Source organism: Elephantulus edwardii, unplaced genomic scaffold (genome assembly GCF_000299155.1).
Source record: "Elephantulus edwardii isolate Elephantulus edwardi_28Jun2011 unplaced genomic scaffold, EleEdw1.0 scaffold00131, whole genome shotgun sequence".
Classification (NCBI taxonomy): Eukaryota; Metazoa; Chordata; class Mammalia; order Macroscelidea; family Macroscelididae; genus Elephantulus; species Elephantulus edwardii.
In genome coordinates this window covers 8527837-8551697 of record NW_006399881.1, presented here as the reverse complement: position 1 = coordinate 8551697, position 23861 = coordinate 8527837, and the positions used below count along the sequence as shown (strand labels likewise).

At 45.3% G+C, this 23861-nt stretch overlaps 1 protein-coding gene across 1 annotated transcript; it reads right to left on the bottom strand.

Annotated features, from left to right (window-relative positions):
- Positions 1-593: 593 nt before the first annotated feature.
- Positions 594-22109, bottom strand: RS1 (retinoschisin 1). The gene is made up of 6 exons (XM_006893828.1): positions 22076-22109; positions 17591-17616; positions 14418-14520; positions 6554-6695; positions 4103-4298; positions 594-746 (listed from the first exon to the last, which is right to left on the bottom strand). Exons 1-6 carry the CDS (start codon positions 22107-22109, stop codon positions 594-596), a joined length of 654 nt encoding a protein of 217 aa, XP_006893890.1.
- Positions 22110-23861: the final 1752 nt, after the last annotated feature.

The following is a 23861-nucleotide window of genomic DNA, read 5'->3' as shown; positions in this document are numbered from 1 at the left end:
GACCAAACGGGCATCGAGTGACTCTCCGGAAACTGGGACAGCACACGCCTCTTCCCTGATCACCTTCGAAACTTTCTACTCTGTGTTTCCGGGGCTCTAAAATATGCTTAGGCCATGAAGCGAATGAAAATCAAAACTAGGAGAAACGGCGAGCTTGCTCCCCTTGGCATTCAAAGCAAAGCCTTAGGAAACTGTGTCTGTTTTGAATGTGGGAAAGCAAAAGAATTTTCCAATTCTCAGGGCTGCTTTGTGTTCCCCTGGGACTACACCTTTCACACTGTCACCGAGACAAAGACCGAGAGTAGCAAATTGCCCCTGCTACTTATGCTTTTGTAAGAAAATGGTTTCTAGGGACATTCTCTTTGTTCTGATTTTCTTTGGCCCTGAGTGGGAAATAACTTCGAGTTTTTTTCCTTTCTCCTTTCATTGAAATTGGAAACAGTATCTTTTTAGAAACCAAATATTCTCTACCCAGCTTTGCTTTTAAAAGTGCTTGTCAAATAGAGCCCTGTCTGTGGGTCTCAGTGGGCGGCAGGGTGGCCTCCCCAGGAGACCTGGGCCCCCCAGCAGGCGCAGAGCCGAGGCGGGCGGCATTAGGCACATTTACTGACGCACTCCAGCAGCTCCATCCGGATGGCGATGCGGACGTGCCAGCCCAGCGGGATCAGCCGGATGAAGCGGGAGATGATGGGGGGCCGGAGCAGGTTCTGGACTGTGGAGGTGCGGTCGGAATTTCCATAGAAGACCTAAAGGCAGGCAGAAAACTCTGTCACCACATCCGGGTAGAGGAAAGAGTGTTTCCTGTCTAGAGCTGGCCTCCACTCTAAGCTCCAGTGCCAGATCTTAGCAAGTGAAAGCCCACAGAATTGGCAACCTACACTCCCTTGGTTGTGGAGTCTCATCCGACCCATAGTAACCCTACAGGACAGAGTGGAGCTGCCTTATAGTGTTTCCAAGGCTGGCTGAAAGCTGACAGAGCAAATTAGCTTCCCAGTCACCATTGTGTCCACATTTTGGCTAGTGGTGTTAGGCCCGATCCAATGGTGTAACAGTGCTCTTTGCACTTTTTGCTCCTTCCCTGCCCTTCTTTCCTGCCACTTCTTGCCTTCTGGGCTCTGCTTTGGGGCAAATCCTACCCTTTTGGTTTCATGTGGCTGAAGATTCTGAGAAGTACCTTCCTCGCCTATATTATTGTTCGCTCTACAGGGCTATCTGTTGTTTGGCTGCGAGGTGGACTCAGGGCCAGGCTGGAAGGGGCATCTGAAGGCCACGGCCCTTAGATTCCAGGTAGTCTCTATCAGACCAGTAAGCCTGGTCGTTTTTGTGATTTTGAATTTCATGTGCCTTTTTTTCTCCCTCATTCTGTCTGAGACTTCCTGCTCTGATCCCGATCAGAGTGGTCATCATGGCCGCTGCACACGCCTCAGTCCACTGCCAGGGGGGTGAAGGCCGTGTTCCGCATGGCCCGTGAGACCTTCGGAGCAGTTGTTTACCTCAATCTTAGTGTTGTTGTTGGTTTCCACTCTCCTTTGCTCCAGATAAGAATGGGCCATTAGTTGCACCTTAAATTATTGCCTCCCCCCCCAGCTTCTAAGACTCCAGTGGATGCTCACCTAAACAGGATGAATGCCAGTGTTCTTGGTGGATTGTTAGGCCAGTTGACCGAGATGTCCCAGGACACTGTGATCTTAAGCCTCCAATGTCAGTGATTCATTCCTTCAAAGTGTCTGCCTGTAGCTATGAACAATGCTCTACTACATCCAGGGGTATATTCACATATATAAATGCATATTCACATGTGTAAGTGCCTATGTAGATAGATCCTCTGCCCAACCTATATATACACTTGTGGGTGTACTCCTTTTGCATTCCCATATCTCATTGCCACATCTTTCTCATGTAGAGTGGCCGATGGGTTTGATCCACAGACCTTTCAGTTACCAGCCTAGCACTTAACCATGGTGCCATCAGGGCTTCTCTGGGGAATTTGCAGATCTGACCTTGAATTATTGTCATGCCCTCCATGCTTAAAGCATGCCTGAGAAATTTCTAGAACTGCAGCTTCCAGTGTGGTAGCCACTGCCACATGTAGCTATTAAAGTTTAAATGAATGCAAGTGGAATAAAAATTCACCCTTCCTCATCACACTAGTCATATATACTCTGAAGTACATGTGACTTGTGGCTGCCATATTGGTCAGTGCACAGAAGGAGTTTCTCATCATTCTAGAAAGTTCTATTGATGGCACCAATAGAAAACACTTTTGCACTCTCGCCAATTTGTTCTTTTATTCCTTGCATTTGAACAAGAAGCCTTGAAAAGTCTTGTGTTACAGTCATGAGAGGTTAAAAAGGGATTTGAAGTGGGGCTCAAGTAAAAACTCTTGAGTTGGTTCTGAAGTTGCGAGCTAGAGTTTTAAGTGTGTCCCTGCATCCATATAAATGGCAAGTACATTTTAGGCTTAGGGAGGAAAATGACTTTTAAGAAGCTACAGAGAAAATGCTGGAAAGCAAGAGGCAGTTCTCAGAGCAGAAAGAAAGGATTTGCTTGGGCTTGGGCATGACATAAAATGGTGCCAATGTTGTAACTCAAGAGCCAGGGATTCTGGAATTTGTTTTTAAAGAAAACAGTTGCTCTTTGCACTCTGCAGAGTTGCCATGCTCTGCCTAATGACACCGGGACATTTCATATCCTTCTGAGACTATCTCCTGTAAAAATCTGGTCTGGTCACAACATTGGCCTCATTCATCCACAGAACAAGAAGGCCCTTATCAGCCATGGTCTTGTCTTCTTGCCCCCCCCACCCCCACCCCCACCCCATAGCACTACTCGTGCCCCTCTAGCCATTTGGTCCTCAGCCCACTTAAGTCCGGAGGCAGGTGAAGAGGGGAGGGTGGAACTGGCTCCTCTCAACTTCACAAGGCCCAGGAGGAAGTACCTGGTTGCAAATGGCTGAGGCCTCCAGAAAAACAGATAGGGCTTCAAAAAGAAGCCTAAGTGGCTTTTTAAAAAGTCAACTAATAAGATAAAAAAATGAAATGAGAATTCCAAGTATCAAGATGGTTCTTCCTACTGTGTTCGAACTCCAAAGCTTCACCCATATATATGTCTTGCTACACAGATTGCCATCAGAGACTACAGAGCTTTCCGTCAGTCAGCTGCGTGTGTCTGTTTAAGCCAGCTAAGCGTCCACAGTAGGCTGGGGAAGTCCTTGTACTTAGGCAAAAGGATGGTTTAACATATCTAAGCAAATATTGAGTTTTAAATTTGTTATTCTTTCTCTGTGTGTGTGTATAAGACATATAAACTGAAGGCCACTGAGTAAGAATTGACTCAGAGCTGACTCTCCATTGGGTTTCCAAGGTTGCAAATTGCATGAGAGGAGATTGACCACAAATAAAGCTGCGCAAAAATTGAAGACAGCTTCATTTCAGGCTTAAAGGCTCTTAAATGCATCCCTGCATCTGCCCTGGCTTTCCATCATTCACATAGCTAAGTGGCTGCCATTCTGTCTCAATCACTAGGACATCAGATCCTATCAGGTCATAGGACATGGACAGTTATGACCTACTTGCATCAACAACACATAAAGTGAGATCCAAGAAACAAAGACTAGTCCGTGATCCAGTGAGTTTGGGACAGTCTAAATAGCCAGTCGTGAGTGTTCAAGCAACCATCGCTGGTGGGCTAGTAGGTAAGGAGTTGTGCTGCCGACCCAAAGAAAGGCAGTTCAAATCCATCAGCTACCCCTCTAGAAGAAGATGAACAATTTCTTCTTCTTGATTTACAGCCTCTGGAAATCCACTGAAGGATCAGCTATGAGTCAGTTCCAACTTGGCCAACAATAAGTTGGTTGGAATTGGTTGATCTTCTGATAGAAGAATGTCGACATAGTTTATTGGCACATAAGAGTGGCCAACAAGTTGCACCAGGTACCAAGGATACAAGCAAAGATCCCTGGTGTGCCCACTGAGAGAGACAGAATGCTGAGAAAGAAGCACATTTGGGCCACCATGATGTGGAGCAGTGCCCTGAGGGAGTGGGCAAGGGCACAGGGAAGGGAGGGCCCATGATGGAGGGTTGGCATGCAGGCTTGACTTACCCGGTTGTTTCCAGTCTGGTCCTTATAATAAATCCAGTTCAGGTTCTCATCGGTCCTGTATTGCACACTGTACTTGGTCATCCACTCATCGATGTCACAGCGTCCCTGGGTGAGGATCCCCGAAATCACCTTGATCTCCTTCAGATCAATTTGTAACCACTGGCTGCTGTCTTGGAACTTTGAGAGCCAGGCACACCTGCCAGGAACACACCACCATCACCAGGAGCCCTTCCCAGGCACTCCTCCCTGGGCCTGGAGGCACCACCTCCCAGAGCTTAGCTCAGATCTCCTCTTTTTCCCTGAATCTGCACCTCTCTGAGAGCTAGATTCAATTAAGGCAGTGAAATGGCTTCAAGCATAGCTGTGAACATACGGTTATTGGACCCAGCAGCCCCCTACCCTGTTGATTAGTGTCTCCTAATGACTTTCTCTTCTCACAAGTGTTTCTATTTTGTTCTCTTCAGACATATCTGAGTTTTTTGATACTATCATCCTTGCCATTCAGAGAATGTCTACCAAGGGCACACCCTGAACCACTTGCTTCTGGAAGGGCTTTCTGTCATTGAAAGGCAAAATAACTTATTTTTAATTTCGCTTTCTCTCTCATAATTTGTGGGAATCTATGGTTTCTCTTCTAGTTTGTTTGGGTTGTGGGGTTGGGTTTTTTTCTTCTTCTTCTTCTTTTACTGAGAAGTAGTTTATTAGGACTCAGTCCCTGACTGCCTTCTCTGCATATTCTGAACTTGCTCACGGGGTAGCTCCTGACTTGTGGCTGCTCTCTCAGGCCTGTCTTAGAATTTCAAATCCAGAGAGCCATGTGCCTGTTAGATTACAACTCCTAGATGACTTCCGGCATTGCAACTGAAACATGTCTCCTTAAGTGAGCTCCTAGCCACCTCGATCCCAAGCCCCACCTCCAGTGCCCCCTGTAAATAGTACTCCCATCCTCCCGGCTGTGGCCAGCTGAGAGCCATACTTGACCTCTTGTCTCTTCAATACTCAATGCAACAATTGGCTCCATCTCCAAATATTTCTCAAGTGGATCTCTTCTGTTTTCACTGCCACCACTCAAGCCCACATCACTCTCAAAGTCTTGCCTGCACTACTGCCATAGCTTAACTAATCTCCCTTGTATTATCTCTAATCTCTCTTCCCCCAACAACTAACTCTTCCCACAAGAGCCAGAGCAATTTTCTTTGTAAAAAAATTGTATTATTGTGTGTGTGTGTGTGTGTGTGTGTGTGTGTGTACCGTCAAATCGGATCTGACTGGTACAGGAGGAGATTGCCCCTCCTTCTCCAGCAGAGCATCTGGTGGATTCGAACCATCCACCTCTGGGATTGCAGTGCAGCTTCTTGCCACTAGGCCACCTGAACACCCTCAGAACATTTTTCTTAAAACAAAAGTCTGAAGCTGATACTCAACAACTTAAAACATTCATCTGGCAGAGGCTACTAATTGTCTCCCCTTAACTATTTTCCCCATTTTCTTTTTAAAAGCCCTGCTTTTCAGTTGGGCAAATAGCTTACCCGAGACTACATTTCCCAACTGACATTGCAGCTCACTACAGTCTTCTGACAAAAATCTGACCAGTGGAATGTGAGCAGAAATGATGTATTGGCTATGCTCAGGTCCTTAAGGGAAATGGATGTTCACTCTGCTTTCCATTTTTGTCTCCCTACTAACTAAAATATGGATGTGATGACAGAACCTGGAGGAGCCGTCTTGGGCTCCAAGATGGAAGGTTTAGGTTAAAGATAACAGAATAATACATAGGAAGAACCAGGGCCCCTGATACCTTTAAGCTGCTGAAATAACTCTAGAGTGCTTACTGAAACTTTTGAAGTTAACAGGAAGTGTATTTCCTCATTGTTTAAGTTTTACTGTACTTTGGGACTCTGTTATAGCAGCAAAAACATGTATTTGGACCAATGCACCTTCAGGGTTCGGTTCCCCCATTATCTGTAAGTAAGGACCACACTCATGATAAGTTCTTGTTAGGCTCTGCACGATCAGACTTCCTTCTGCTGACTCTGCTCGCCGCACATCACCCGTGCTGTAGCCTCATTGGCCTTTCTCTTCCATCCACTTGAGGCAGTCTCCCAACTCAGAGCCTTTGCACGTGCTAACCCTCTGCATCTTCCCTACCCTCCCTTGGCACCAACTCCAAGTCTTTTCCCTTCAAGGCCTTCCCTGGTGCTTCAAATGGATGAGCTCACTCTTCCTTCTTCCTCTCCTCCACCACCCTTAACGAAAAAATTAGTTGGGTCACTATGGGCTTACAACTCCTCTGTACCTCTAACTGGTGTGCTTCTTAAGACTTCACAATCTCATTCAGTGCCCATATCCACACTAGTTGGCCTGTGGAAGGCACTGGAATTTAAAAATAAAATAAAGTCAATGCCTTTCATTAAAAAAAAAATCATCAACTGAGTTACCCGGAGTGCTTACCCAAAGCCTTGACTGTTGAGACGGGCCTTGTTTGCAGTCCACGAGGAATACCAGCCAATGTACTGCTCTGGGTTGGAGCAGCTGATCTGGTCTGGTGTAACCTCTCCAGATTCAAAACCCAGGGGTTTATGATATGGGCATTCTGGGGAAAGGGAGACAGAAGAACGTTAAAACACTCAAATATCTCAGCAGACACAGGAAGGCAGGACTGCTGCGACAAACCATCTTATTTGCACTTTTGAAAGTGTACCTGTTGAAGGCAAGCGAAGGTCTTGAACCTGTTCACTGCTCATAAAAGAGGATTGCGGAGATGACATCAAGGCCTTAGCTTTCCAGCCTTAAACAGGGTCAAGAACTCCAGAGGGAGGGGTTCTAGGGAAGCCTTCACTTCGAGACCTGAAAGCCAAGGGATCAGTGACAAAATATCATATTCAAATGCCACCCATCTTGGTTTTCTTTGTCAACACAGGACTAGCCATCCTGCATGATGTCACAAGGTCCCTAACTGGCATTGGGGAGTATAGGATGCCAATGACAGGATCATATAAGAGGGGCAATTATATACTGAGACTGATTTCCCACTTGTAAATTGCAGTTTTCTCACCAGTCAAATAAAGAAGGGAGTGGAACGTGGCTGAGTGACTGCTGAATGGGAATGGTTAAAGGGAACTGCTTTCTCCAAATAAGAATAGCCAAAGCTGGTTATTATTGCTAACTGCCTACTGCTTCTCGTGTATTTCCTCTGAGGCTGACAACATTGTTGAATTACCTGGCCAGAGACTTCCAGCAGCCAACCTGGTATTTATTCTCCTCTTTTTGACCAAAGAACCCTAATTCTGTTGAGGGTAACACTCTGGTCAATTCAAGTGCTGTATTTCCCAGCCTCCTTTACAGTTGGAAGTGCCGAAGGACACAATTTCTCACCAGTAAGACATAAGACAGTATCTCCTAGGGATTTCTGGTCCGGTGTTGCTCGTGCCCTCATTCCTCTCATTGCTTAAAACCTCATGGCTGGAGCAGTGGTAACCACTTTGCACCGTGAGTATAGGGTCAAGAGAACTCCAGAACCCTATGCTCTTCTATCCTCAAGCATTTCTCTGCCTCCAGTCTTTATAACCTTTAACTGTGAAAGTCAAACAAAATCCCCAATTCAGTAAGCCCCTCTCCAGGCACCCCTTTACTAGGCAAAGCCAGTTCCTCACTGAATGTCTGTAGAAAACAAATATGAAAGCCATGCAAATACATTTTCCTAGCTTTCTGATTATGAGTGATAAACTCCAGATAAAGACAGTCAAATTGCTTTTTCTTCCATGTGTAAATTAGTGTTCAGATTGAAAAGCTGAGCATATTTACTGGGGCATCATCACCTTTCAAAGTAAAATGAGCGCTGGCATCTTTCCGGACGATAATTTATTTTTTTCCAAAGTGGAATGACGCAGGCAAAAGCTTGAAAGCTACCCCATGACACCAGAGGGCCTGCAGGGACAGTCGTTACCTGTCCCCAGAGTCTGAGGACAAGACAGCTTCAGGCTAGTGCCCAGGGAGCTAGATTTTCTACCCCAACACACAGACAAAATAGACTAGCTCCTACTAGTGTGTGCAGCTCAGTGGGGCTGAAGGGGAGGTGGGGGACTGCATTTGCACTGTATCAAGTGCCCAAGATGGAGGAAGTCCCTTCAAATAATATCTCTTCCTGGGAGAGAGAGAGAGCACAGAAGTGCTACTAAGCCCATGTGACTGAGTCCTCTGGAGCTAGTTGAGAATATCATTTCCAGGAGTCCACCCCCAGAGCATCTGCACTGTAACAAGTACACTTTCAAAGAAAGCACACTTTGAACCTCTTGGCCTGCTAGGGAAGGCATTTTGCTGGCTGGCAGATTCAGAAGGGTGGGTGCCCCAAGAACTTGGCAACTCCAGTACCTCAGCTCATCTGAAGCCCCCAAAACAGGCCCAAGAACTTTGTCATTTTGTCATTTGGCCTGTGGCCTTCCTTTAACTTCACATTCCTAATCTGTGGCATTCTAAGCAGTGATGTCTCAAGGCTTCCTTCAGCTCTAGCTTTTGATGACCAACTGCTGTCATTCTTTTTGGTTTGACTTGATGGTAGGGGCTTGGAGTTTTGGGGCCTTTATAGCACCATGGTCACTCATCTTGAGGGAGGGGCCAGAAAAGCTGTTACTTGATTCCTGTATTTCACAGGCCCTCCCTTTTGTGTTCCCTTCCATTCGCTTCACAGTGAGCCCCCCCCCCCGTGGCTCTGTACAGGCTGCGGGCCAGTGGGGACAGTGGCTTGGTGGCAGCAGCCTGGGAGGCATGTGAAGGCTTGTCCCAGAGTCTCTCTGTGCAGTCCTATGATCTGCTTGTCCAGACGTGGCCCTTCACATTCTCTCCAGGGGAGGCCAAGAGTTTATAGTCCCCATGGTTACAGCCAGGGCCTGGGGACCAGGGCTTGATGCCCAGACCGCACGCCTCACCCCACTGACCCCTAAGTTTGCACTTGGATAATGCCATCTGTCCCAAGCTGAGCCCTTCATCATCTTGCCACTGCTCTGGCTCGTGGGCTAGTGGTTATCACAGGTTACAAAGCATGGGCTCAAGTGCTGAGTCTCAGCCTTGACTGCACCCTGAAATCACATGGCCACGCCACAACCCCCAGAGAATCTGACTCAGTTGGGCTGCAGGGAGGCCTGGACCGGCAGATAAAGCTGCAGGTGATTGCAATGGTCCACCAAGATCGGAAACTACTGCTTAGTGACAGAGAAACTTGGGTGAGCTCGAGCAAGCTACTTCACCTCTCTGTCAGTCTCTCAGCTGTGAAATGGTCATGACAGCGGCATCTGGCTCCATAGAGGTCCCCTGAGATTCAATGAATAGTGTTGGTAGAGTACTTAGCATGTGCCTGACCAAAACGCAGCAGCTGATCTGAGGAGATCCTGATGTTGGCTTGAGTTCTGTGTGCTTGTTCTTCTAGCAAAGATGTGCTAGAAGTTTAAAGTCCCTCTGCCTTTCCCCGGACTGTCCCCACATCACCCCTAAGACTGCCTCCAAAGAAGGCCAGCCTCCTGATTCTAAAGGTTTGGGGTCATTTTGCTCCAAGAAAGAATAAACACTGTCTAAGCGAGGAGAGGGCCAAGAGAGGAGAAGCATCGTGCCTGGCATCGCTGAGGCCTGTGGATGTGGGTAGTTCGTGGTTCAGATCTGCCAGGGTTCGTCAGGAAAAGGATGACCAGTCTCCTCTCCTTAACATTAACCACACCACAGAAGCCTGAGGGAGGGTCACTGCGAGTTGGAACTGACTCCGAGGCAGTGACTTTGAGTCTCCACAAAGGAGACTTGGTGGTGCAGTGGTGAGGAGCTCAGCAGCTGACCAGAAGGCTGGCGGTTCCAACCCATCAAGCACTCCATGAGAGAACGATGTGGAAGTCAGCTTGAATACAGATCTAGAAGCGCGGAAAGCCCGTGGGGCAGTTCTCCTCTGTCCTCCAGGGTCGCTGCGAGGCAGAATTGGCTCAACAGCAACCTCAACACCTCGCTGCCATCGACCTGCCTCCTAGCTGACCCCAAAAAGGGCTTCAGAGGCTATAAATCACATGAGAGCAGATTGCCTGCCGTTCTCCAGAGGAGCTGTTGGTGGATTCGAACCGCCGTCAAAGTGTGGTCTTTGGGTGAGTAGCGCAGCTCCCTAGGGACTATGCCACCAGAACAATAGGTTTCTTTTTTTTTTGTTTAAGTCCTAGAATGGGGGCTAGAGATATGTTGCCGAGGAGGCCTAAGAGCCCCAGCTAAGTGACAGGAGGGAGACGTGGTAGAGGCCCGAGTTCCGCCGGAAGTTGTTCCCCTGAGGGAGCTGGAATATGGATGGGGTCCTAGAGCACTGAGAAGGGGATCTCACAGGAAACTTGGCCAAAATGAAGAGCCACCAGGCTATCTTTGAACAGCCTGGTGGCCTGCGGAGCCTGGCAACAGAGCTCTCCATTGCAAACACATTGGGGTGGGATTGTGTGATCAGGCCCAAAGGGCAGAAGAAGAAACTTCAGAACTCTTCTCTTGAGACTCTTCACAAGCAAGGGACAACTAAAAGTGCCCATTTATTGACTTAATTTACCACCGCTGGCTGTTTCCTCATCTACTAAATCCCCTTTAGCCCCTTTCTGCCTTTCCTACAGTCCCCACCCGAAAGTGGAGTCCTGAAGGCCCCGTGACTGGTCACCTCTGTTCTACACAACTGATCCAGAGGCCTTTCTGAAGGCAGTTTCCCTGCTTCAGGTCATAGAGCAATGACCCTCTGCTCTCATGTACAGTGAATACTAACAAAGGCCCACAGGGCCCTTCAGGACTCGGTCTGTCCCCTCACTCCTCTCCTCCTGAACTCTGTGACCTTTCTGGGAGGCTGTTTCCAGCCTTGCTGTCGCTTCTGCCCGTGACAGTCTCTCCTCCCCATCTCCACTCATCTTTCATTCACATCTCTGCCTCCTCTCCCTGCCAACCTGAGTTGGGCAAGGGTCTCCTGGGGACCCCTCAACTGTCCTGTCATCACTTTGTTTACTCACTCACTGCCATCAAGTAAGAACTGACCAATAGGTGACCCTCCAGCGGGTTCTCAGAAGCAGTAAATTGCACCGGAGGAGATTGCCCATTCTCCTTCTGCAGAGGGGCTAGTGGCCTTGAACCCTGTGCCTTTGGGTTGGTGACACAGCTCCTTCCCCAGCACTCCTTATTGTGAGGACATTGTTGTCAACTTCCCCTGTCTATTTTTTTCTTGCCAGGCAGTCAGTCCTCTGAGTGAAGCAGAGATGCTGGTAGGATGGTGGGGGGAGGAAGATCCCAGCCAGCTGGCTGCTGGGATGAGGGGAGATAAGATTAGAAGCAGGCAGCAGGGAATTTAGGGAGGAAGTTGAGGTTGGTTGACGGAGTCCAGGGTCCACCCCCTGGCCTAATCAAAGCAGGCTGTCAGTTAAGTACAAGGGAGAAAGCAGCATAAACAGTGATAGTGGAGATGTGGGCGATCCTTCTCAGACTAATAAGGATTATGCTCCCTCACCTCCAAATTTTCTGCCTGGTGCGGCTTCCTTAGTAAAGTAACAGCACTTGTTACTTCTTTAACACCTAAGGAAGAACCTGCATCTGCTGTGTAGTGGTGACTTGCTGATTAGGTGGGTGAAGGCGTGCTCAGAGGGTGCTTCGAGCCGAGCTGTGTATGTTTAACCACTCTCGAATTTTATTCAGTAGATCAGTGCTGGTTTTGGAGCCCAGAAGGCCACACATTTTGGGGGAAAAATTTTTTTAAAAAATGTGTGTGTGTATATACATACATATATACATACATACACACACATATATATAAAAATATGTGTGTGTATATATACATACACACACACACATATATACATACATACATACATAAACATATCCTTGGAGAAGGACATAATGTTTGGAAGGGTGGACAGACAGTGCAGGAGAGAGAGACCCCGAATGAGATGGATCGATACAGTAACAGGACCGATGGGGGTTGGTGTGTCAGAATTAATCAGACTGGCTCAGGACAGGAAGGGTTCAGAGCTGCTGTCTATAGGGTCACTATGCATCATAGGCGACTCAACCAATAACTTTCAATAACATGTTTGGAAGCAGGAGTAGCATCCACTTCCTAAATAACGTGCCTCTGGAAACTCTGAATTTTGATAAATGTTGATAGTTGTAGAGGGACTTCAGGCCTTTTGTTCATAGGGTCGCTATGAGTCGTGCTCGACTCGAAGGCAATCAACAATGTGTGTGTGTGTGTGTGTGTGTGTGTGTGTGTGTGTGTGGTTTAGTTGGGCTGCCAAGCCAAAGGCAAGTAGTTCAAATCTCCAGTCCCTCTGCAAGAGAAAGATGGGTAACATCCTCCCTTCTTTTACAATTTACAGCCCCCAAAACCCCAATGGAAGATTAGCTATGAGTCGAGTCCCACTCAGCAAGCACATTATACAGACACAGACATGCACGTACATTTTGCTACCGGAGCTGTAGTGCATTGTCTGTTGCTGTTAACTGAAAGATCAGCAGTTTGCATTCTCTTCCTATACATATTTACAGCCTCAGAATCTTGATGAAAGTGTGCTATGAGTTGGAATGAACTCAGTGGCTGTGTGTGTGTGTGTGTGTGTGTGTGTGTGTGTGTGTGTGTAAACACCACCACAGCTCCTAGTGGTATAGTCCTCTCAGTATAACCCACAGCAAGCCCTTATGTCCCTGGGGTTTCGAAACCACCAGTGGCTCTGAAGGGGAAAACTGGACAGTTATCTCCTGTTAAGATTTACCACCTGATGGAGGCTCAGCCATGAGTTGGAACTGACTCAGGGTGGTGAACGCGCACGCGCGCGCACTCACTCACTCACTCACACACACACACACACACACACACAGCCACCAGGGCTATCATGTGCCACACACATAACAACTATACTGATGATATCGTAGAATCATTGACAGATAATTCTTACAGAATATAGACTTGAGTATAATAGAGTGTAGAACATGAAGTCAGAAATAAAAGTAGAGCATTAGATTGGATTTCTTAAACTTTTTCAGCCTCCCCTACCCTATTCGACCTGTCAGTGTGCCGGGGTGGGTGGGTGGGTAATCCCAGCTCAGCTGGCAAAGCCTGCTCTTTCTGTACTTTTAATAGCGTTAAGCTGAAGATTATGAGGCCATCGTGTGAGGGGCCGGCCACCTTCTGCTCGGAGCTGGGGTAGGGTCTGCAGTAGCCAGGAGTGACCCTCTTGTCCTGTGCTTTCCAGAGTCTCCCTCTCCTGAGATGGGCCCTGAAGGAAACCCTGCATTTCAGGCTGTGGTTTTGACCCTTGGATGACAGTTCTGCAGCATAGCCGATTGCTGGAAGATGCTGCCGTGAACCATCTCACTCCCAGAAGAGCCAATTGCCCCGAGAAATCAACCATTTAATGCTAAGGTGGTGGGGTGGAGGTTGTTTTTTTTCTCCCCCTTCCTGGAAACATCTTATGTCCTAAATAAACAAAAGTACACACAGTGGAGCAAAAAGGGCACTTAAGCAAAAAGAATTTCTGACCTGAGGGCTTTGGATACCTTGGGGACCAGGGCCTCCCTCAGCCCTGGGTGCAGGTGATGGCTTCAGGGCAGTAGGCCTTCTGAGATTACAGGTCATTAGGCTGAAAAGATGCCCCTTCCCAGAAATAATGGCTTCTCACTGTCCTCTGAGAAGGCACCTCCTTGGAGGAGAATTTCAGGAGGCCTCCATTTCAGGGAATCGAACACTTGTCAACCTCTCCACATGGGCATCTATAGTCCATTGCTAGAGAGCTAGAACTGACTCCTCGCTGCCCCACCACCAGGTTTTTGGAGGCAGTAAATCTCACAGGAGGAGACTGCCCATCCTTCTCCCGCAGAGCGGAAACCAGAGCTGTCATGGACTCCAGCTTAATCTATTTAGGACATAGATATTTGGTGAGCGGTAAAGATCCAGACACAGCACTGGTAACACAATTTAACAGATGAGGAAGAAAGCTGGAGTCGAGGTCTGAGTAAGGGACAGGCCAGGCTCCCAACCCTGGGCGTTCTCACTCAAAAGCCTGGCACTCCATGCTGCCCACCAGCCATCTGTTCACTTGCTGCGTTCCCGTTGGTCTAGTAGACTGAGAGATAGGCCCCCATCTCCCTTCTTCCACATGTCAGGAAGGGAGCCGAGCGTCGGCCTCTAAAGAGTGCCATCCATCTCCTTGTTGATACTGTGGCTGTTGTGGGGTATTTTTTCAGCTTAGGGACCATCTGGAGCATTGGAAGAAACAGAAAAGCAGGGTCTTCCCAGGGACTGTACCAATCCGGTGCCCCAAGGTGAGCAGGGACTTACCTGGTATGCAGTCCAAGGAGGTGGCTCTCGACCACAGAGCGCTGGTGCCACCTTGGCAATCACACTTGCAAGCTTTATGGTACCAGGGGTCCTCGCCCTCATCCTGCGGGAACCCAGAGAGGCAGGAGTGTCAGAAAAAAGCACGTTCAGAGGTGTCTGTGGTCAGTACCACTGAGCAAGTTCAGTATCAGACCCTGGGATCATCTATCTAGTCTTAATGTTCATACACAGCAAGCCACTGCTGTCCATTCATGCCCAGCACAAAGCGGGCCTCTATCAGGGTTTCCAACGAGGCTGTAAAACTTTATGGGAGGAGAGAACCTGTCTTTTCTCGGTGAATTGGCTGGTGGTTTCAAACCGCTGAGCCTTTGATAAGCAGCCCAACACATAGCATTACACTACCAGGGCTTCTTCTGATATTCCTAGTTGTCATTTATCTTTGATTCTGAGCAAGCCCAGTTCAGCTGGTGACAGACACACCCCCTGACAGGGCAATGCTTACGTCATTACAGTAATCCAGAGCGGGCTGCTCCTTCATGCCCTGGAAGCTTCAATCTGGGTGTTCAAGTCTCAAGGGTACTAAGGAGTTCTAGTGGCCTGGTGGGGAAAGAATTGCACTGCCACCTAAAGGCACATGGTTTGGATCCACCTGCTGCTCTGTGGGAGAAAGATGGGCAGTCTCCTTCCATGCGATTTACAGCCTCTGGAAACCTGCTGGAGGGTCAGTTAGGAGTTGGAACATGACAACTGGAGCCAAGATTCCACCATCTGACTTGCTTTCATTCATTTACTTATTATTAAAATACCAATCTTTGTGATTGCCCAGAAAACATGATATTGTCACCACGAGACTTTTCTTAAAATTGCCTTCTTTGGGGGGGATATGTGATTAGGTATTATTGTCATGACAGGAGTCCAGAGTAAAGGCTGCATAGTGGAGTGGACTTGGGGGGAAGGGTTGCATAACAATCAAAGAGTTTTACTTTTCAAGGAGAGGAGTGAATTGGGAGAGAGGGTGTGGACAGGGAGAAAAGTGCCACAATGAATGAATGGAAACCCTAAGTCTCTGTAAACTTTCATTAAAATTAATTTTTAAAATGCCTTTTTTTGGGGGAGGAAATTGTGTAACAATGAAATGATTTCTTTTCAAAGAGAAAAGCAAACTAGAGGGGTGGGTAGGGAGGAAAATGTGCAACAATGAATGAATGGAAATCCGAGTTCTCTATAAACTTTCATTAAAATCTCAAGAAAAGATTTTTTTAAAAAAATGCTTTTGTGAAAAAATCAAATAAATCTCTCTCACACATCAATCAACTTACTGAAAGCTTTTGATCAAATCAAGTTATACATTCAGGTATTTTGGTATTGTAATATTTCCCCCTTTGATGATGAAAAAAAAATTTAAGTTTTAAAAAATTTTTAGAATTTCAAACCTCTTGCTAAAGCTTACAAAGCAGCCTGACGTTAATTTATCGCTGAGCTGCACATGTCATTGTGCTTCACAAATAGATTAAGTACTTTTCATTCCCCAAGAATGTGTGCAGGATGAGAAATGTATTTTTATTTCCTGTGTTTCTTAAGAAACAAATGGGGTAGATGAGTAATACTTAAATAGTCTTAAAATATCTGAAAATAAATGTTTCCTGCTTTTATTGTGAAACATCCAAACAAAACATGGGGGTGAGTATAAAGTGGTAAATGACAGCTCTGCCTTTGGTCCCCCAAATCTCTACCACACTTTAGGGTTGGCTGTGTTAACAGGCTGTAGATCCTGCAAGGCTGTCTTCTACTACACGTGCAAAAGCACAGTTCAGTGCAGCGGCTTGGTCGTAGGTAAGGACTTGCGCTGCCGACTCAAAGGCAGGCAATTCAAACGCAGTAGCTATCCTGAAGAAGAAAGATGGGCATTCTCCTCCCATGTGATTTACAGCCTCTGAAACCCCACTGGAGATTCAGCTGTGAGTCACTTCCATTTTGACAGCAATGAGTGAGTGAGAAACAACACACAGAGCCCATTTTCCCCCCACTCTTTTTCTTTCACTGACTGTATCTTGGACATACTTGCCTATGTATGCGTGGCTCTAGCTCTCATTGTAACAGTTCTGTCATTGTTAAAGCAGCAATGTTATTGAAGTGTATCACCTGCAATTTTTCCATGCATGTGTGCTGATTTCATATTACTGGGTTTAATAAAATAAATATTTGTGAGTTAGCAGCTAGAATGATACTTTCTGGTATACTTTCCTGTCATGTCTTCAGGAAAGAAAATTCACAGGTATAGATGAAACATTGAACATTTCAGAATGTCTTACATTTCCATCTATCTTTTCTAATAAAAACTTGGGACCAGAAAAAAAAATTTTTTTTGAAAAAAAGTTACCTTAGAAATGATTTTGGTCTAGGAAAAGGAAAATCTCCCGAAACTGTCTCCTTTTTCCCCCACTTTTGTTTTGTTTTATTTAAATTTATTATTAATTTCAGTAAAAATGTACAGAGACTTTGGATTTCCATTCATGCATTGTTGTACTTTTCTCCCCTCCCACCCCTCCCCTCTAGTACACTACCCTCTTGGAAAAGTAAAAGAAAAATTCTTTCATTGTTTTACAAACCCTCCCCCAGGTCCACTCCACCATGTAGCTTTCACTCTGTCATGACAAAAATACCTAATCACATATCCCTTTTAAACAGTTTTCTCCCTCATCTGTTTCAATGCAGTATACATTATTGAACCCATCTTTCTCAGTCTCTCCCCAACCCCAAGGTCAGTCCTGTTTTACAACAGTGGCACCATGCAGTATTTGTCCTTTTGTGACTGAGGTACTTCACTCAGCATAATGTTCTCCAGAGTCACCCATTTTGAATAATATTGCATGAGCTCTGTTTTTCAGTGCACCATAGTATTCCATTGTGTGAACATACCACAGCTTCTCTATCCATTCATTTGTTGATGGGCACTTAGGTTGTTTCCAACTCCTTGCTATTGTGAACAAAGCCGCAATAAACATGGGTGTGCATTTATCTGCTTGGATGTCAGTTATGGTCTCTTTGGGGTATATTCTCAGTAGTGGAATTGCTGGGTCAAATGGTATCTCTGTTTGCAACTTTTTGAGAAAGCCCAAACCGCCTTCTACAGTGGTTGCACCAGAAACTGTCTCTTTCTTACTGTCACATACCTCAGTCGATGATAATCCCAGAGTGGCTGAGCAAAGGAGCAAGAGAGAGAGAAAATCAAGTTAAAATAAAGAAAAGGAACCTCAACAAAGGAATTCATTATACAGAACGAGGAAAGGAAAACAGCCTCATGAAAGTTAACAAAACTCCTTCCTGGAAGACATCAAGCTAAGTAAATATCTGCCAGGAAAAACAGCACAGATGTTGAGAAACCAGAGAGAGTAAAATGCACAAAGAACAGGATGATAGTTATTATTCTTGCTCATTATAGAATTTTGCTAAAGTTCACTAAAATAGCGGAGAGGAACTGTATTTCTTTCCCCTCCACCCCATATATAATTTATTTTCATTTTTTGTGGATGCGTTCAGAAACTGTATTTCTTAACACCCAGTGGCAACACTGCTAACATTTTGCTGTAAATATTTCCGGTCTTTTTTCTATGCGTTTTAAATATATTTGAGAACCTAATATGTAAACGATTGTGTACATGCAGTCCTGGCTACAGATGTTCCATTTATGGACAATTCCTATTTGCTCTTTAATGTTAAGTAATTTGCCCTCACTTTGCAACAGTTGAGTTCACCCGTCCTCACACCTTTGCTTGCTGCACCTGTAGCTTTTAAATCATTTTTGTCAATGTCCTAAAAGAAAATGTGTATGAATTGGAAAGTTATTTTGCTTTGTAAACTTTTACTCAGATCACAGCTTAAAAAAAAATAGACAAGAATTGGTTGTGGGATCTGCAAACCAAAGCAGTCTTAATAAAGATGAAAGGAAATAAAATATCTAAACATAAAATATAAAGTATCTAAAGGCTTTGGGTTTTTTTTCCTCATACCATCCAGCCAAAACCCACTGCCCTGGAATTAGTTCCAACTCATAGAAACCCTGTAGGATAGAGTGGAACTGCTTCATAGGATGCGTTAGTGGGTAAAGAACTGTGTAGCGAACACAAAGGCAAGCGGTTCAAATCCACCAAGCTGCTCTGTGGGAGAAAGAGTAACAACATCCTCTGAAAACCCACTGGAGGATCAGCTATGAACCAGTTCTGTCTCAATAGCTCATAACAACAACAGCAACAAAGGCTTTATGGAAACAGGCTGCCATATTTCTCCTTCATGGTGGCTACTGAGTTTGGACTCCACTAGTTAGCAAGGGAACACTTTAGCCGCCTGCCACCAATGCTCTTTTCTTTTTTTAAAATTATTATTATTAATTGGTTTATGATTATTAATTTTAATGAAAATTTAGATATTTTGGATTTCCATTCATTCATTGTTGCGTTTTCTCCCTGCCCACCCCTCCCCTCCAGCTCGTTCTTCTCTTTGAAAATTAAAAGAAAAATTCTTTCATTGTTATACAATCCCTCCCCCCAAGTCCACTCCACTAGGCAGCCTTCATTCTGGACTCCTGTCATGACAATGATACCCAATCATATATCCCTTTTAAACAGTTCTCTCCCTCAGCTGCTTCAATGCAGTATGCATAATTTATCCCATCTTTCTCAGTCTCCCCCATCCCCAATGTCAGTCCTGTTTTACAACAGTGGCACCATGCAGTATTTGTCCTTTTGTGACTGAGATACTTCCCTCAGCATAATGTCCTCCAGGGTCACCCATTTTGAATAATATTGAGTGAGTGCCTTGATTTTCAATGCAACATAGTATTCCATTGTCTGACTGACTATACCACAGCTTCTCTTGTCCATTTGTTTGTTGATGGGACCTTGGGTTGTTTCCAACTCTTTTTTATTGTGAACAAAGCCACGATAAACATGGATGTACATATATCTGCTTGGATGGCAGTTGTGGTTTCTTTGGGGTATATTCCCAGTAGTGGGTCAAACGATATTTCTGTTTACAACTTTTTGAGAAAGCACCAAACAGCCTACACCATACATCACACACAGTGGCTGCACTATTTTACACTCTCACCAACAGTAAATAAGGGTTCCAATTTCTCTGCAGCCTCGCCAGCATTTGTTGTTTGCTGTTCTGTTAATTTTTGCTCCTCTTACTTGGGTGAGATGATATCTCATAGTTGTTTTGATTTACATCTCTCTTAGAGCTAGGGATTTTGAACATTTCTTCATGTGTTTCTTTGCCATCTGAATGTCTTCTTTGGTGAAGTGTCTGTTCAAACCCTGGGCTCATTTTTTGATTGAGTTGTTTACCTTTATCTTGTTGTGCTGCTCAAGTATTTTATAAATTCTAGATATAAGTTCCTTATCTGACATGTATTACCAAGTACTTTTCCCCAGTCTGTGGCTTCCCTTTTTACCCTATTGGAGAAGTTTTTGGATGTGCATAGGGATTTTATTCTTAGAAGGTCCCATTCATCTATTTTATGCTCTCCTGGTTGTTGATTTTTCAGGATGCTTGGAAGACTCTTTATGTTGTGGATTAGGACTTCTAGAGCTCTTCCAAGCTTTTCTTTAATCAGGTTTATAGTCCTTGGTTTTAGTCCTCTGTCCATGATCCACCTTGAGTTGGTTTTTGTGTATGGAGTGCTCCTTTCTTGGACTTACCAGAACAAACAACAATGTGCCCCTCCCCGAAAAAGAATAAAACCCAACCAGATCCACTGCTCTCAATTTCTTTCCAAGTGGCAACCCTCCATTGAGTTTGTGAGGCTGCAGATCCTTATAGAAGATGGCCCATCTTTTCGTGCAGAGCATCTAGTGGATTTGAACCACTGACCTTTCAGTTAACAGACCAACACACCAGGACCTTTCTTCCTTCTCTCAAGGAAAAGTTAGGTAGGATCTGTGTATGCCTAGTCTCATTTATGTGCAAATTCTTGAAGATGCAGGAGTCAATCTCGTTCCTAACCCTTGGACTGCTTGTATCTTGTTGTTGTTGTTGTTTTTCCTCTTCCACTGTTGTGTACCGTCGAATCAGATCCAACTGGCACAGGAAGAGATTGCCCCTCCTTCTCCAGTGGAGCATCTGGTGGATTCATACCTCACGCCTTCAGGATTGCAGTGCAGCTTCTTGCCACTAGGCCACCAGAACTCCCTTCTTGCTTTCTTTGCACGCTTGATATTTTCCATTCCAATTTTTCCTTTTACTTACTAGTTCTTTTTTATGTTTAGATACTTTATTTCCCTTCCTCTTTATTAAAACTGCTTTGTTCTGTAGATCCTAAAACCAATTGTCAATTTCTTTTTTATTATTATGATTTGAGTGAAAGTTTTAAAAGCAAATTAATTTTCCGTTCACCAATTTACACACATTTTCTCTTATGACATTAATTACAATGTTGTTGTTGTTGTTAAGTGCCGTTGAATCATAGATAACTCATAGCTACCCAATGAACGAAAGACTTGAACACTTGCGTAACTGTTGTCATTTCTCCACAGTCATAGAGTTTCCAGACTCAAGCTATTTCAGAAGTGGATGCCACTCCTGCCTCTAAGCTTGTTTGAATCGGAGAGCTCCACCAAACACTGTCCACCATGGGTAATCATTATCGCATTTGGCACATCAGTGTGACAGTGATCACAGCATCACAGGAACCATGAGTCACCTCTGTACAGCAAATGGATAGACCAGTGCTATACCACTTAGAAGAATGTTTGACAATTAAAGCCAGGCCTGAGAGCTGCAGATTAAAATTGCCCACCTTGGGCTTGGTAGTATCACTCTCTAACCATAAAGTCAACAGAGCTTTCTCTATGACCAGTGTCTTCCCACCTCCTCCCTATGATTCTTTGTTTCCATTAATCCCTTTCTACCTTCTGAGTTTTATCCCTGAACAAATGCTACCCTTTTGATCTTGTATGGTTGATTGCTCTAAGATTGTTTGAGTGTATAGTTGATTGTGTGGTGATTGTATGGTAATTGATTGTCTGGTTGATTGTGAAGTGATTATATGGTGTTATATGGTGATTGTGTGGTGATTACATGGTGTATGATGATTGTATAGTGATTATATGGCATATGGTGATTGTGTGGTGTTCAGTGTTGACTATGTGGTGTTGTATGGTGATTGTGTGGTTGACTGCTCTAAGTCTTGAGTACCTCCCTGGAGGTACTTATAGGCGAAGAATAGGACAGGATTTTGTTTTATGGTACATAAATTGGGCACCCACCAACAACAGCATTGTTTGTCTGCAAGTTGAGTCACAGGGATCATTAACTCTTCATCCTAAACCCAAAGATATACCTGCTGCGCTAATTAGGAGTTAATCCTCTGTTGACGTAACAGTTCCCTGATGCTGCTATAATACAAATACCAGAAGTAGGTGACTTTACCCAACATAAATTTATTCTCTCCCAGTGTGAGAATCTGGGCACTAGCTCCAGGGGAAGGCTTTCTCTCAGGATGGGCCTGGTGCTCTCCTGGCTCCCTAGAGATCTTCACTAAGGCTCGCAGCTCTCTTCCCCCAGCTCTGCTCTCCTCTTGACGCCTAATCTGCACCTCTTACCTCTCAAAAGATAGATACTGACTCAGACACTCAGACATACATCCTACAGTCACTCGCCTGCTGCCTGCCGCATTAACCTATCAAAACCCATTCCCCAATGTGATTAGAACCTCTGGTATAAAGACAACACTGCAGCCCAGTCAATCCTGACTCACAAAGACCTTCTAGGGCAAAGCACAACTACCTAGGGCTTCCAAGTTTGTGGGTCCTGTAGAATGGCTGGTGGATTCAAGCAGCTGACCTCTCAGTTCACCGGCCACGCTCTGAATCAGGCACCAGTGGGGCTCCTTTCAAATTGTTGTTGTTGTTATGTGCCGTCGAGTTGCTTGCGACTCATAGCGATCCTATGTACAACAGCTCTAAACTCCGCTCTGTCCTGTGCCAATTGTACCATCTCTGACACTCCCATCCCAATTATCCCAGTCACTGAATCAGTCCACCTCACAGAGGGCCTTCTTCTCCTGCGCTGTCCCTCCACCCTCCCAAGCATGATGTCCCTCTCCAAGGACTGGTCTAAAACTCAAAACCAAACCCAGGTGGTTCTGACACCCAGCAACACTGCGTCAGGTTGTTGAGGCTGTAAATCTTAGCAGCAGGAGACTGTCCATTATCCTCTTGCAGGGCAGCAGCTGCATTTGAACTGTCAACCTTTCAGTTAACCTGATACGTGGCTCACTCTGTCACTATGGCTCCTTTCCTGGTCCTCCTCTCTCTTTCCTGGTTTCTTATTCCACAGGGATAGGGGTAAGGATTTACAACCCACTTTGGGGAAAGATCATTCAGTCCACAACAGTAGCCATTCCTCCACTGTGGAACTTGGGCTTAGGGCATTGTTGAGAAATAAGGATTGTTTTAGATTTATATCCTGTATACAGGGAATAAGCAACCACAATCAATAGATAAATCATATATAAGCAATGTGGGAGAATTGGAAGTGTGGCTTGTGCTGCTCACCAGTCACATTTCAGGTGCTTAGCAGCCACGTGAGGCTAGCTGCCTCTGGGACAGCACTGATACAGAACAGCCCCAATGTTGCCAGAAGTTCCATGGGACAGAGCTGGTTTAAGGGCATGCTCAGGAAATTAAAAGACGAATTGCATTAGCAAAGTCTGCTGTCAGAGACCTGTCCAGAGTACTGAAGAGCAATGATGTCAGTCTGGTGACTAAGGTGTGCCTGAAACCGACCATGGTCTATTGCAATTGCTTGCTATGCATCAGAAAGCTGAGCAATGACTAGAGATGATAGAAGGAGAATTGATGCTTTTGAGCTTTGGTGCTGGAGAAGAGTATTGAATATACCATGGACTGCTAGGAGAACAAACACGTTCATCCTGGAGAGGGTGAAACCAGGTTGCTTCTTGGAGGCAAGGATTCTTAGGCGTCATCTGACACACTTTGGACATGGTGGGACCAGTCTTTGGAGAGGGACGTCATGCTTGGGAAGGTGGAGGGACAGTGCAAGAGAGGAAGACCCTCAATGAGATGGATTGATTCAGTGACTGGGGTAATGGGGGTAGGTGTATCAGAGATAATAAGAATGGCCCAGCATAGAGCAGGGTTTAGGGCTGTTGTACATAGGGTCGCTATGTGTTACAGGAGACTCGACGGCACATAACAAAAGCAACCAAAGTCTAGTGGCCATTTTCTAAAATACAAGTACCTTTATTTCTTGGCTCCTTATAAAAGTAAAGCAGTGCTGGGAAAATTTGGGAACAGATAAGGATGATGGTAGATTAACATGGTAGATGTAATGCATGTCAGTGAGTCCTATCTGTGAAAACTGTTAAAAAGGCAAATGTTTTGTTAGATGTTTGTATATTTACCGTTGCTCTTTTCATACAGT

Coding starts and splice junctions, on each gene's coding strand:
- RS1 (XM_006893828.1), bottom strand. CDS start 22,109: ATGGGTTTTGATAGGTTAATGCGGCAGGCAGCAG. Junction 6,696..14,417: donor CTCCTTGGACTGCATACCAG/GTAAGTCCCTGC, acceptor CCCTTTCCCCAG/AATGCCCATATCATAAACCC. Junction 747..4,102: donor ACCAGACTGGAAACAACCGG/GTAAGTCAAGCC, acceptor GCCTGCCTTTAG/GTCTTCTATGGAAATTCCGA.